Consider the following 14,020-nt stretch of genomic DNA (forward strand, 5'->3'; position numbering starts at 1 on the left):
AGATGCTTTGTAGAAAGATGCAAAAAAAATCACAGTATAAAACCAGCCAACAACCTGCCAATAGACAAAACACCTCCCTGAAATTATCTTCTTCCAAATTCCTAGAAGCATAAAAGCAATCCAATTGAGGACAAGGTGATATTACAAAATCCATACCACAAAATTGGTAACATTTTCCACTTGTAATAAGCAATAAAGCCCCAACTCTGCTGTTGGGTAGCACAGCTCTAATGAGCACCATAAAGCAGAAGTTTAAGCACAGAATGTCCATTCCCCATGTGGTGTCCTGTCCTCCCTGCTGGCCCTGACTGTCCCCCTGTGGCAGATCTTTCACTCACCCTCTCACAGATTATCCAACTAGAAACATCAGGAAAATAGAATTCCTTCAGGCAGCTGAAATTCTGACCTCTCCCAGGAAGATATAACTGAGATGGAATCAGTGCTCTGTACCTGAGCATTGCATGGGTGTGTCAAACACAGAATCTTATTTTCTCTTGCTAATGAACACAAAAATGAGAAGTTTCATGGTTTGCTGTTACATCACAACCCACAGAATAAATATTGCCTTTGCAGGAAGGAAACTAATTAAGTTCTTACAGCTGACAGCCACAATTAAAAACTCTGGGCCAGTGTCTCTGTGCTGAGGTTGGGGATTCAATTCCACACCATGTGCCCAGAACAGGATGGAACAGAAATCCTCCCTATCTACAAAATAACCATTTGCACCTAATGTCACTTCAATTAATCCCCTCCCAAGTCATACACTGCAACAGTGATTTTCATCTCTTTTCTTTCCATTCATTATGTATATATATTAAAATATTAAAGCCCATGTGCTTTACCTCAGTAAACAGTACTGTGGGAGAAAATTTTTCAAATGGAAGTGTTTCACAATAATTGCATGATAACAGTGTCAGCACTGACAAAGGAAATTCAAATGGCCAAATGCAAATTAAGTTAGCCTTGCATATCCTTCATTACTCCTCGTGTAGTTGGTAAATGAATGCATGAATATCCTTTTTCTGCATGTAAAAGAAGTTCCTCTAACTTCAGCTACTGCATAAAGATGTAGCCAAAACTCAGCTATCAATCTCTGGAAATGGAGGCCTTCCCATCTAGCAGGACATAACTCATTAAAATAGAACAGTTTTCAGATTCAGTGTGAATTAAAAAATAAATAAAGTCAGAATGGTGAGTGACTTCCAGCTCACACAAAATCCTCCTACATGACCTTGGCAGCCACTCCTGGAGAGCCCTTTTTGCTAGGCTGGTTACTGTGAACAATTCCCTGCTTCTCAGAAAAGCTTTGTTTTATTTCTAAAAATCTATTTCACAGGAGATTTAAAAAGGCTTTTGGATTTCTGATGCAACTGTGCCCAAGCAATTCAAAGAGAAAGAAGCTCCATAATAAACATTGTGTGTGACTCCAGAGCTGTTCTGGATGCCTGTGATCAAAAACAACTGGAAATAAATAAATATAAATAAATACTAATATGCAGGAAAATATACAATTAAATACAACACTCAATTTCAGGAACTGGAACAGTTTTGCACCTGACTGGCACAAACTCAGATGTTCTGTGGTCCAACCTGCAAATGCCACGAGGCTGCAGAAAAACCCCCAGTGCTTCCAGAACTCCCATCATCATTTATGAACAGTGGGTTTCTACTTTAAAAATACAGCATTTCTTACTTTTAATATCTTAGAGCATTTTGCTGAGTAAAGTAACGCCAGTGCTGAACTTTAAAAACGCTGGAATTTGAAAAATATTCTGAAACTTTACAGGGAAAACTTTTCCCACTGCTTTGGAATACACTCTGAAGCACAGTAATAAAAGCAAGGGGTACAGAACTCTCCTCAGCCTGGGTAAGTAATTAAATGCTTTAGATGAACAACAAACTCAGAGGTAATTAGTCACAATTACACAGCACAGTAACTTTCTGAAGGACATTTAGCAGAAGGTGCACGTGGCTTTGCCATTTGATGGCACATTTTCATTCTTTCAGGAAAAATCCTTGTATTGGCAAATAAGAATACATTAAAATAATAACTTAGGTTTAGGGAAAGCAGCAGCAACAGGCAGCAAGCCCAGAGCTCACAATCCCATTTCTCTATGTCTGTCGAGCTCAGCAAACATTTATAAACACCTGACATGCTCTAGGTCATCACATGGACAATTCCTGCACACCAAGATCAGAAAATCAATGTTACAGACAACAAATCAATCTCCAGCACTGCCTTCAGAGAAGGCTAACACATTAACAAAGGTGAAAGCAATTATGTAAATGCACAGAAATCCTGAATTTCTGTCTGTCTGTCTGCCCAGCCAGTGCTCCTGAGGTGTTTCATTGCCTGCTCAAAGCAATGTGGTGTCCATTCAAAAACCTGCAGAACCCACTCTGAGCAGGCTGGGGCTGAAACCTCTTTAGTTCCTTTCTCTCCACTTCTCCTCCATCCTGCTTGTAAGGAGAATTCCTCTGAAAACTCACAGAATTCAGATTTGGGCTGCAAATGATTTAAAAATCATCTATTTCCTAGCCCTTGTCAGTAAAATCTCCATGTATTAAAGCTGTTTCTTTCATGCCAGGCCACCAGAAAAATGTATTAACTAACTACTCCTTTAATTACAAAAGCCATAAGACAAAATGCAGACACAGTAAAAATAGATTATACTACAAATACCTATTTTTAAACAGCTTTGGGACTGTTTATGGAGCTCTCAGGACTCAGGTAATTTGCTGAGATTCGATTTGAATGGTGCCTGTATTTATATTTAGAAATAAAAGAGAACTTAAATCTACAATAATGCCACGAGAGCAAAATGAGTAAATTTATTATTGGTTAGCTCTTGCTATTACAGATGTGGTAATTTTGAAGCCCTTGGATCATGTGTGAGTCTCATTAGCCCACAGCACCTGACTGTAAGCAAAAATCCTCCATTACACAACTGAATAGCAAAAATGCTTTTAAATGCTCAGCTCCTAAGAGTAAAAATGTTTGAAAAGATGAAGAAGAATAAATACAAGCTGAGTTTTAGACTTGAGATTAAAATTTTATAGTCCATAATGGATATTTCCAACTTCATAACAGGTATTTAATGGTAAGGATCTGTTCCTCTGACAGACATTTTATTGAGCACAAATTCAGTGCACCTCCCACCCCCTGGCATTTTAACATTTATAATATTCTCACCAATTCACAGGTGCAAGCATATCAAAACTCAGCTTATTTAGACAACTGTCACATACAGAATGACTGACAATGCTTTCAGGAAAGCAAATTTGCTTTGACTGAAGGCTTTTATTTCAATGTGGTTCAGGTAAATGAGGATTGTGCACCAAGAAAACCTCCAGATTTTATTTAACAGAATCATGCAAAGGTAAATTTAGTTTAGCAAGGGTGAATCTTTAAGCAGAAGACATAATATTCCTAAAACAATAACCTCTCATCAGAATTCTGATGCAATGCAAAATATCCACCTACTTAAACAAACCCATATTTTAAATTAAAATGTCTGAATGCCATATGAAAATTATCAAAAAAATCATTTATAAACAGGAACATTCCATTGCCACAACTCCTTTTTTTTCTTGCAGAAGTTAAAGAAGGAGTGGAAACTCCTCAGATGGTTCCCACCAAAGATACAAATCAGAGACTGGAGCAGGGAGGTTTATGGTCTCCCTTTCAAGGTGTCCTCTTACTATGGGAATAATGAGAGAGCAGCAACTGATTGGATTTTTGATGCAGGCATTAAAAATAATCCAAAATGTGTGCTAAGAGAGCACAGGAAATCCTCAGTAACTCCACAGAGATCCATGTCCTTGCAGCACTGAGAGCCACAGAAATTATAATGCCCAGAGCACCAGGGGGATGCCAGAGTTTGTATATGGGAGAGAGCTCTGGTTAATAACACTTAAAGAAATTGAATTCCTGGCAAAAAACTTAGAAACTTCATAGAAAGAACCTCAGCAGAATAGTTAGCACTGTGCAGAAATTTGCTTTAGCTAATTTGGAGAAAAAAAAATATTCCTGAATTGGTTTTCTTTTAATAATTTCCTACCCCAGGGCCAGGCCAAAGGGCAGGGATGATTGTGCTGGCTGCAGATTTTAATGGCACCCTGGGATAAATGCCACCCAACCCTGCTCTTTATTACACCAGTACTGGCAAACTTGCAAAATGTGTTTTTGGAAGAGGAACCAGCATTACTAGAAACTGATTTCTAATTATTATTTTATGGGCTCAATAAGCAAAGCAATCCACTGAAAGGACAATCTCTCTCCCTAAAATCCAGTGGCTGGAAACAATAAATCTCTCAGGAGAGAGAAACCACACCATGTTTTTGCACATGGAGCAGTTCTACAGAAGAAAGAACACCTAAGAGTAGAATGAAATGTAAAACTAGAGCAGGGGGGCAAGAATTTATTATTATTACTTCCATGACCTGATAACAAAACCATTTTTACTGGAAAACTGTAATACAACCCATTAAAGTGGAGCTTTTCATTTCCAGGCTTTGCAAACAAACATAATGCAGTTAAACATATTAGAAATGGGGTTTATTTTTCTGAACCTGTCTGCACATTTCACCATTTGATTTTCCCCAGCAGGAGAACAGCAATGTTGAGCAGCCCCCTGTGTCCTGGAGGAACAGAGCACCACTCCTTCCCTTCTCCACCTCTTACCCAGGCTGAACCTGACTGGAAATATTTTAAAAACATGACCAAAAATATTCTACAAGGCACAGCAGCACCCTCTGTAAAAAAGGCAAATTGAAGAGATGGAATTAAACTCTTTAGGGCTGGTTGTAAGCCTGTAGTAATTGGAGCTCTGTTATCCAAATTAATTCATCCCTCCCAGGTTTTTTGCCAAACTGATCAAAATGCCACTAAAAGTGATATAAAAGTTTGTTCCATTTGAGTCAAATTTCCCTTGTGAAACCACTGGAAGAAAACACACCAAAAGCTAAATTTCCATGATCTTCTGGTTGCAGCCACTGTGAGGGTGTGAAACCTCTCCAGTTTTAATTTTCACCATGAGATGCAAACAGAATAAGCAAGTTTGGAAAAATACAGTTCTAGAGTCCATTAAAAATGTACAAAAGTGAACTTAACTGCATTGCTGAGTGGCTTTGGGGGCATTTTCTTTGGGGGTTTTTTTAGGGGCTTGGACAGGGGTTTTTGCCTTTCTGGAGGGGCCACCTGTTACCAAGGAATTAGCAAAACTACAAAAAGCAACCAAGCAAGTTGTTCTTTCCCTTTGCTAAATGACAACCACAACTGGCAGAAAAATGAGGTTTTTTTCAAAACAGACAGAAAACAATAGATTTTCCTCTCACATCATGATGTGTAACCAAGACTAGTTCAAACTCAAAACTGTGCTGGACAAGTCTAACTTTGGAAATAGCAGCTCCTTTTTTTTTCCCCTTCTTTTTCCCAAGTGTCCCAAGCCCAAGTTGTTCAGCTCCAATAATTCACAGGAATCCCTGCACTGCCCACAGCCAGAATTATTCCATTTGCTATCCAATTGCCAGCAAACCCACAAATCCCCCAGTCTCTTCTTCCCAGCCCTTTTATTTCTCTTTTTTCCCCTTCACTGAACCAAAGGAGTTAATTGTTTATTCCAATCTCACTGGCTGGAACTCTGCAGGACAGAGTGGCACCAAAGAGGGAATTGTCATTGCTCCTTTTTTGCAGGAGGGATGTGGAAGATTGTAAATGTGGTCTCAGGTTTTTTATGCTGTAGTTCACTGCTCACAAATGTCACAGCCACATTTTTTGGCACCTTTTGGTGTGTAGAGAAGTGACTCATGAGATGTCATGTATGTTTCTAAACCACATGAAAAAATTTACATGGAAGTTTAAATGAGATATTTGGCTGGGACTAACATTTATTGCCTCCTTTTCTCAATTTTTAGCTACTCCTGAAAACTTTACTTTGTGACCTTCTCTTATAGAACACTTACAGCTGCCCAGAGCTGGGGATTGGAAGACTCAGTCCTTTTCTCACAGTGAGATCTCCAAAGTCAATCAGCTCCTTCCATTTAAAATCCAGACCCCTCTAGAATATCACCTGACTCAATGAAATTCCAAACACAGAAGTCACAGTAACTACATAAACCAGATCAGTCAAAGGGATTTTTAATTAGCTCTGTCCCCAGTTTTGCTGAGGAGTCTCTGGCTTTGACCAGGTTCAATCATCTTCTCTGTTTTCTCAGCTGCAGCAGATTTTGTGCATCTCCTCTGGTCCCTGGGAAGCTTTGCTTTGTCACCACTTGGTGACAAATGTCTCCTTGAGTCACAGTACATATAAACCATCTCTCAAAATGATACTTCTCAAGATAGGGAAAAAAACCAAATTTTGATCGAGGAGTTCTTTCACGTCTGATCTGAGAGCAGAAACAAGCCCTGAATTAAGAATGATACTGGAACTGTAGCAGAACTGACTTCATACTATGAATAAATCAAGTCATTTAAATATTTTTTTTCATAAGATCATGCATATGGCAAATTAAAAGTAATTATGCACTACCTTTGCTATTACAGAGGGCAATAGAATTTGCCTTCACTCTTCTGTTCCTCTAAAAAAATCATCACCCAACATGAACCCAACCCCAGCTCACTGAGGACAGCTGGATAAACATGGCTTATTTAAGACTTTCTTTTGCCAAACATATCCAAACCAAACTTTGGATTTTATGCCAAATAACTTCAACTGTAGATTTTTAAGACTGCATTTTTTACTGTAAGAAATGTTTCAAATGAAAAACTGCAAAACACAGTTACCATCAGCTTTGATGAAAAGTAAAAGCAGAGTAAATGCATTTCACAAGCAGAGAAGTGAAGGAAGGAAACTGCCACTGATTAACTTCTCAAAAAATTTTCACAAAATCAGCTTTGCAGGAAGCAGCAATTGCTCAGTAAACTGGACATTTAGTCCAATACTATTGTTTTCCTTAGGAAAATGAAGCTATCTTAGTGAAATTTACTTTTAAGACTCCAAATACTGCAAGTTCCTACCAAAGCACAGCACACCCAAGAGCAGTTCTTGGAACTGGTGAGCAGCTGAACATTCAAAGTCTTATTTGTTAAGAAGCCAACACTCCTCATGGCACCACCTAGAATAAATTAATTATACTCCCAGTGCTAAGAATGAAGCACCCTTGGTGCAGGGATGCTTAAATACCATTTCAAACATGGAGTTCAAAATCCATGATCACACTGCTGGCCTTTCACAGCAGCTCAAGAGCAGCCCAGTGAGAAGTGCTGGTAAATCTTTTGCCAGACACCTGCACCTGCCCAGTTTGCAGCCTGGGCTGCCAGAAATTCAGATTTTCTTACCCTGCGGTCGCGGCGTCCGTTTCCTGCGGTCCCTGAACGCTGCTCCCGACTGCAGAGCCTCCAGCAGACTGTCCATCACTCCTGTCTCATCACCCTCTGGGAGCACAAAGAAAACTCAATCAGCACACCCCAAAGAAGCCTTTACAAAGAAATAAAAGCCCAAGTGTTGTCACATTTCCATAAGGTGTCAATGGGTGAGGCTCCATAATTGAGGTAAAATTGGTGCCAATCCTGCTGTTCCTTCAGCTCAGAGATGTTTTCTGTGCATTATTGATGCAGATGGGCAGCTGCTGCTGAGTTATCTGAAGTGCAAACAGGTCCATTTAATCAATGCACCTGATGACACTGAATAGCAGAAAGTTCAGTGTTGCAGTGCAGAGAAAATATTTCACACGCTGCCTCCTGACTTCATCATTCACTAAATCTTTGGGAAAAAATTATCTATACAATCAACAGCATGGATGGTCTTCAGGTGACACAAGGAAAGAATGAAGAGTGGATAATCATGCAGTAGAAGACAATGGTATAACAATTCTTAACATCTGAATTTTACTTGTGCTAAATTTTTTATTTTGCCTTTTTCATATCCAAGCTAACTCACAGGCTTTAAATTGCTGGACTTTATGGTGCATTATGGAAATTTGGGCAGAAAAATTACTTCTTTTTACATATTTGAGTCTTTACATTCCTTTGCATTTCAGTCTGTTAATAACAGTTGACAGCAGCATTCAGCAGCATGAGAAATAGAGGTCAAAGAACTAAAAGGTTACAAAACTATTGATTAATGCCTCTTTCTGTTCCCATATCTGTGTTATAACCCAAAACTAAAATATAGGTTAGACTCAGCAGGTAGGTGGACAATTTCATCCACATCTCTCAGACTCCAAACTAATATAAATTCCCCCATCTGGGAATGGAAAGATCATTACTTTATGCAAAAAAAAAAAAAAAAATCACACTATGGCAAAAAACTTCTGACTCACACAAAGTGTAGGAGGTTAAAAGCACATTTAAGCTCTCAGATGCTCAAGTCTAAAAGCAGCCTGTTAATGAAAAAGCTGTTCTGTCCTGGTTCTCTGTTGCATTCAGATTTATTAGACTCAGTCCAGACCTGATGTAAGAGCACACCTAAAAACCACCTGCTTCAAATTTCTACAAGCTGATCATTAGAATAACTACTTGCTACTTTTAAATTGTACATCAGCCTGACTCAAACCACTGTACACACAAATCACAGCACATCCCCAAAGTTCTCTCCAGGGTGGGGAAAGGGAGCAGAGCAGGAACCAGCACAAGACTCTGAAATACCAGTTTTAATTACATTCCATCTAAAAGCCTGAACACTGAGCTCCTGCAAAACAAATAAGCAAATTAGCTTTTCTCAATTCCCACTCACACACAAGGCCAGAATTTTCTCTAAACTGTACAATATAATTGTTTTTCTTTGTGTTTCTTATCCTACCCATGCTTATTCATTGATTTGTTGCTGGCTCTGTATTAAATTTACCATCCAAATCAAAAGTTTGTGAATACACATTGTCCAAATTAATACACATCAAGTTGGTCTGAAACCTTTAATGACAATGACTGCAGACCCAGGACTAGTTAATCTCTTAGAATATTTAATGTGTAGAGAAATTACAATATTCTTCGATCTTCATTAAAAGTAAGAGTTGGCAGAGTTTATTAAAAAAGACAAAAATCCTTCAATATTTCTGTAGTGTTTATGCAGCCTTCCACTTTTTTTGCTGAGTGAGCTGCTCTACCTGCTAATTACTGCAAGTGCCAAAACCCAGCCTGGTTTTGGGATGCCAGAATATACAACATAAAACACATAATTAAGGAAGCTGCAGGACAGTGATGAGATTTTAACTCCTCAAAGTAAAATTTATGCAAGATCTGCTCTCAGCTGTGCATCTTAAAATCTTCAGGTGCTTAAGTGGGAACTGGACCAAGAATTGCATTTTCAGGGAGCCTTGATTAAAATTGATAAATAAATAAAATCCAACAAAAATTTCAGTCTTTCCCTATAGTTCTGGCTGCAGTTTTACACACAGCACCAGCTACCTTCTCCATTTGTCTTTTTTATTCCACCCAATTTATAGACACAAATATGAAACAAAGACAGAAATTGCCAGAAGTTTGAAAACTAAAAACTTATTTGCAACATTTCTGTCAGTAGAAATAAAATACATAATCATGATTTTCCTTTTAGGTGTCTTTCACTGTACACAAGGACAGGAGTTTCATCTGGAACAAGTCATTTCCTTCCTCATTGTTTCCTCTCCAAGCTGACCCCAAGCATTTAAGAGAGTAAAAGTGGAGAAAAAAAAAACAACAAAGAAACCCAACAAATTGGCAATTTACTTTGATTGGCCTCAGCAAAGAGCCAGATTCACTCCAGGTATTAAAGAGCAAGGCAGAAGGACCCTCAGTCATTAATTGATGTGTTAACTATGAGCCCCATTTGTTTAAATTTGCATTTGGCAGTAATTCTGTTGCACTTTTGGTTTTGAGGTCCAGGCTGGGTGGGTTTTTAGGAAACATTTGTGCTCCTGCAGGTCCCAGGCTTTGGACCAGTGCTACTCAACAGAATTGGGCCACTTTTAATGATCATAATAAAAGATAAAAATAATTTCATTCTTCTATAGAACAATGTTATTGCTCCTTGCACTGCTGAAGGGACCCAATGTGCAGAATTTGGAATAATAAAATCAACTGAAATAACTGGGTAAGTGTTTAACTTCACAACCAGGAGCTCCTAAGTGGGAATACCCAAAAACTCCAATCTGGAGGTGACCAAAGAAACCCAATGAGGCAGCAGGATAAAAAACAGGACCCTGTTTGTGCAGGAGCAGGGCTGCACCAGCTTGATCACAGGAGAGAAACCACACCTGGAAAAGCCTTTTAGACAACCAGGGTGCACTCCAACAATAAACTGGCTGCACAGTTTCTTCAGAATGCACAGAGCAGCCAGTGCAGGGTGTAGGAGCAGCTCTCCTGTGCTCTGGAATCCCCTGAGGTTTAGAGGAGATCTGGAGGCAGCAATATTGCCAAAAAGGATTCCAGCCTGAACTTGGGGTCACGTTTCAGAAGGTGCTGGGATAATGTGGGAGTGCAGAAATTGCTGTTCATGTGAAGCCCCCAGAGACCTGCTCACAGCCACAGCTCCTGTTGCTGGACAGTTTTGCTGCCCTCTCTTTGCTGTCTGCATGGATTACTCACAAATTTTACAGGCACATTTTTATTTCCTTGTATTTTCCAACTGCACTTGCAAAACATCTTGTACTCACTACTACAAATATTCTGATGGCAAACTGATCTCAGTTAATAACAAGTGTAGATATTGCACAGCCATTTGGGCAAAGGTTTATAGGAATTTAACAGGAATTTTTTGATAAATTTGGGCCCTTACTGAATCTCAAATACCACATTAGGTAACACATGCTGCCTCCTGCTGCTCCAAAGGATTTTAAAATTATGCTTCTACTCACATCTTGCACTACCCTGTTTTGCTTTAAACTTTTAAGAACTTTTCAAACTGTAATGTGTGTCCTGTAGAAACTTTTAAACAAGACTTTTTATTCATAACCACTACCAGGATTTTTAATTGCAATATATTCACTTAAAAAGGTCAGCTCTCAATGTCTTTGGGAAAGCGTGTTTTTGTGTTCTCCTCATATATTTGCATTTTATTCATTTGCTAAATTCATTTTGCATGCATAATAAATATCTCCAGGAAGCAGCCCTGCTCTGCAGCTTGCAGCAGAGTGCTGTCTCGTGACTCTTATTTACTTTTTAATTAAAGGAGAACAAGTTAGGCCAGTGTGACTGAGAAGTGAAACCCTATCTAATGTCAGCCTACAAAACAAGGCAAAGCCTTGTTTCCATACCAATTAAGAATATTGTTGATGATAAATCTGACCTCAGGCTTAAATAAATTAATAGAAGGGGGGGAAATGTGCTTTGTTGTATAGGCAGGCTATTGAAAACAATGTTAGAAATGCACATTTTTTATTTATTGGGAGAAAGTGTCCCAATGGTCAAAGCTGTGGCTTCACTGAGATGCCCCTGGAGCCTCTTCCTGCAGGACCACACCTGAAATAGGCTGTAAAGTGAATTTCCTGGGACAAATGGGAAGAGATTGCCTCTGTGTGGGAAGGAAAAGATTGTGCAGCTCACAAAAAAACCCCAAAAAACAACCCAAAAAAATCCCATGTGATCCCTCACTAATTACACCTGTAAATAAAGTTCTGCTGCAGTTTCAAGGCTACATTTAAGCTGCAGGACTGAGCTACTTTTGATTTCTGCTACATAAGGCAGAGAAAAATCATGAATGCTTTATCATGGTTAATAATTTCCTCTTTCAAGTTCCTTATAATTGAACAATTGCTCTAACATTTTAGGGAAAAAGGGAGGAAAGGAGAATTCTTATACATTCTTGATGACTTTCTATTTTCTTTTTTTTTAATATTGGTGATGGTTTTGAGAGAGATAGAATTAATTTTTCTCACAGCAGCTGGTGTGGAGCTGTGTTTTGGAACTGGAAAAAATATTGATAATTTAGGGTTTTTTTTATTATGATAATTCAGGGTTTTTTATTATGACTGAGCAGCCCTTACACAGAGCCAAGGGGTTTTTCTGCTCCTCACTCCCCATTCCTCCCTGACTCCTGAACAAACCTTATACTGAAGCTGATCAACAATTATTTCTGAAATGCTTTTTAACATTGTAAGTTCTACAAAATATCAACTGTTATACAGCAGTTCCATTGAGATAAACAAAATTATGGCTACTTTCAAAATTAATAAAAGTACCAACTTTTTGAAACACAAGTAACTTCTCTAAGGAAAAGCTGAATTTGCATAGAAAACTCCCTGAAGTTACTACTTGTTACTGTTCAGTAAATAGTCCCCAGGAAACCTCCTTTTAAGAGAAAAGAATCCAATTTTTCTTTTTTCCCTGCAATTATCCCAATCACAGATTTGTCAGTCTAATAACTTTTCCCCCCTGATAAAATCAATTGGAAGGTACCATCTGGGCCATCTTCATTATCAAAACCAATTTTTTCCAGAGCAAAACATTTAAAGGTGAGATGAAATTTCAAGCTGTAATTTCTAATTTGCTGTCCATACTCACATCTATTATATTTCTCCTGAGCTGTTTGTGACCCATTTAGCAGCAGCTCACTAATTCTGACACTCACCCCATTCTCAAAACAGCTTTAAACTCCTGCACAAACAGATTTTACAAAGTTTTTTTAGCAATTTCTGCAGAATTGCTTTGAAGAGGAAAACTCAAGCCTCACCCTGGTGCTGTAGGTGCTCACCTTTAGGCATAATGCAAAGCTCAATCTAGTTTTTCTGCTGTGAATATCAGATTTCAGGAGCATATTCAAACAGACATCAATATGAAAAATAATGACTTCCCAAAGGAACTGCAACAGTTGCCTCATTGACATCCAGCACCACAAACTAATAATCTTTAAAATGTAAATAAGACCCAAGTTCTACCACTCCAGGTACTCCCATGCAATCAGAAATTCCAAAAGGCATTTACAAAATAACATGGAACTGGTAATAAGCTTAGTATGGATTTCTGTTTATGCCAAAGGACGTGGAAGGAAGACAAACCAACCAGAAAAGCACAGAATCATCAGGAAACTGCAGCAAAAGCAACCTCTGGAATTATACCCTGCACCAGTGAAATGGAAACCCAGCAGAACCTGAATAACACAGTCTGAATACACCAGTCTGAATAAAAAGAAATAAAATTTTCTGTGGGGGAACTGGAAATGGAAAGCAGGAATATCCATCAACCCCCAGCACAGAACTTCACTTGCATTATCTTCATCTGCACTAGGGGAGAATGTTAATATATCTTCAAAACAATTAATTCAATCCTAATTGGGACTGGGAAGGCTCATTCCATCTTTTATCCAAGTACTGCTAGGTAAAAGGTGATTTTAATTGCCATGGTAATCAGATATAATGAAGAGCAAAACTGTTTCTGATTAAATAACATTTGCATCAGAATTGCTGTTTCACATTTTGCAGCTCCCAGGAAGTTGAATCCTCCAATTTTTTTCCCTCCCTGCTTCAGACATGCACACAAAGCAAGGCTGCAGGAATTCTGCAGATGCTGAATCAGATTAAAGTCATGAAAGGAGAAAGAATTGATCATGATTTGAACTGTGAAACTTCAGATTTGTAGGTGTGAGCATAAAGCACAAACTTTTCTGTGCCTCCAAACTTCACCAGGAAACCTGGACTTTTCACCTAATGCTAACAATCTTGATGACTTTTTTGGAAAGTTCATTTTTATAGATGTTTTTTACAATATTTTTGCATTCATCTTTAAATATTTTGGAAAGTTCAGCAGGTTTTTTTATCAGTTTTCAAGTAGTGCTTATGTGGCAGCTCAGTTACACAAAGCACAAAATCACCACACTGGGTCAAGAAGTCTTCAAAATCCTGGCAAAGTCTGAGTTACTCATAAATATTCAGAACAATTCTTGATTCTGGCCACACTGTGGTTTTTCTACACTTACACCAAGAAACAGATATTCATTTTAAATTAATTAATTATAACTAACCTAATCTGGATTCTCCAGTGACCACACAAAAATTGTCACTGAATGGTCAGAAAAGAAAACAAACACTTATTATAGAAAAATGCTGG

At 38.4% G+C, this 14,020-nt stretch overlaps 1 protein-coding gene across 1 annotated transcript in view; it reads right to left on the bottom strand.

Moving 5' to 3' along the window:
• DIAPH2 (diaphanous related formin 2) overlaps positions 1-14,020 on the bottom strand; it is a 157,681-nt gene that overhangs the window by 40,215 nt on the left and 103,446 nt on the right. The window contains exon 26 of the mRNA XM_079319084.1: positions 7,340-7,435. Within this exon, the coding sequence (XP_079175210.1) occupies positions 7,340-7,435 (96 nt within the window). The remainder of the gene's footprint in view (positions 1-7,339; positions 7,436-14,020) is intronic.

The sequence above is a fragment of the Erithacus rubecula genome (genome assembly GCF_903797595.1).
Source record: "Erithacus rubecula genome assembly, chromosome: 15".
Lineage (NCBI taxonomy): Eukaryota > Metazoa > Chordata > Aves > Passeriformes > Muscicapidae > Erithacus > Erithacus rubecula.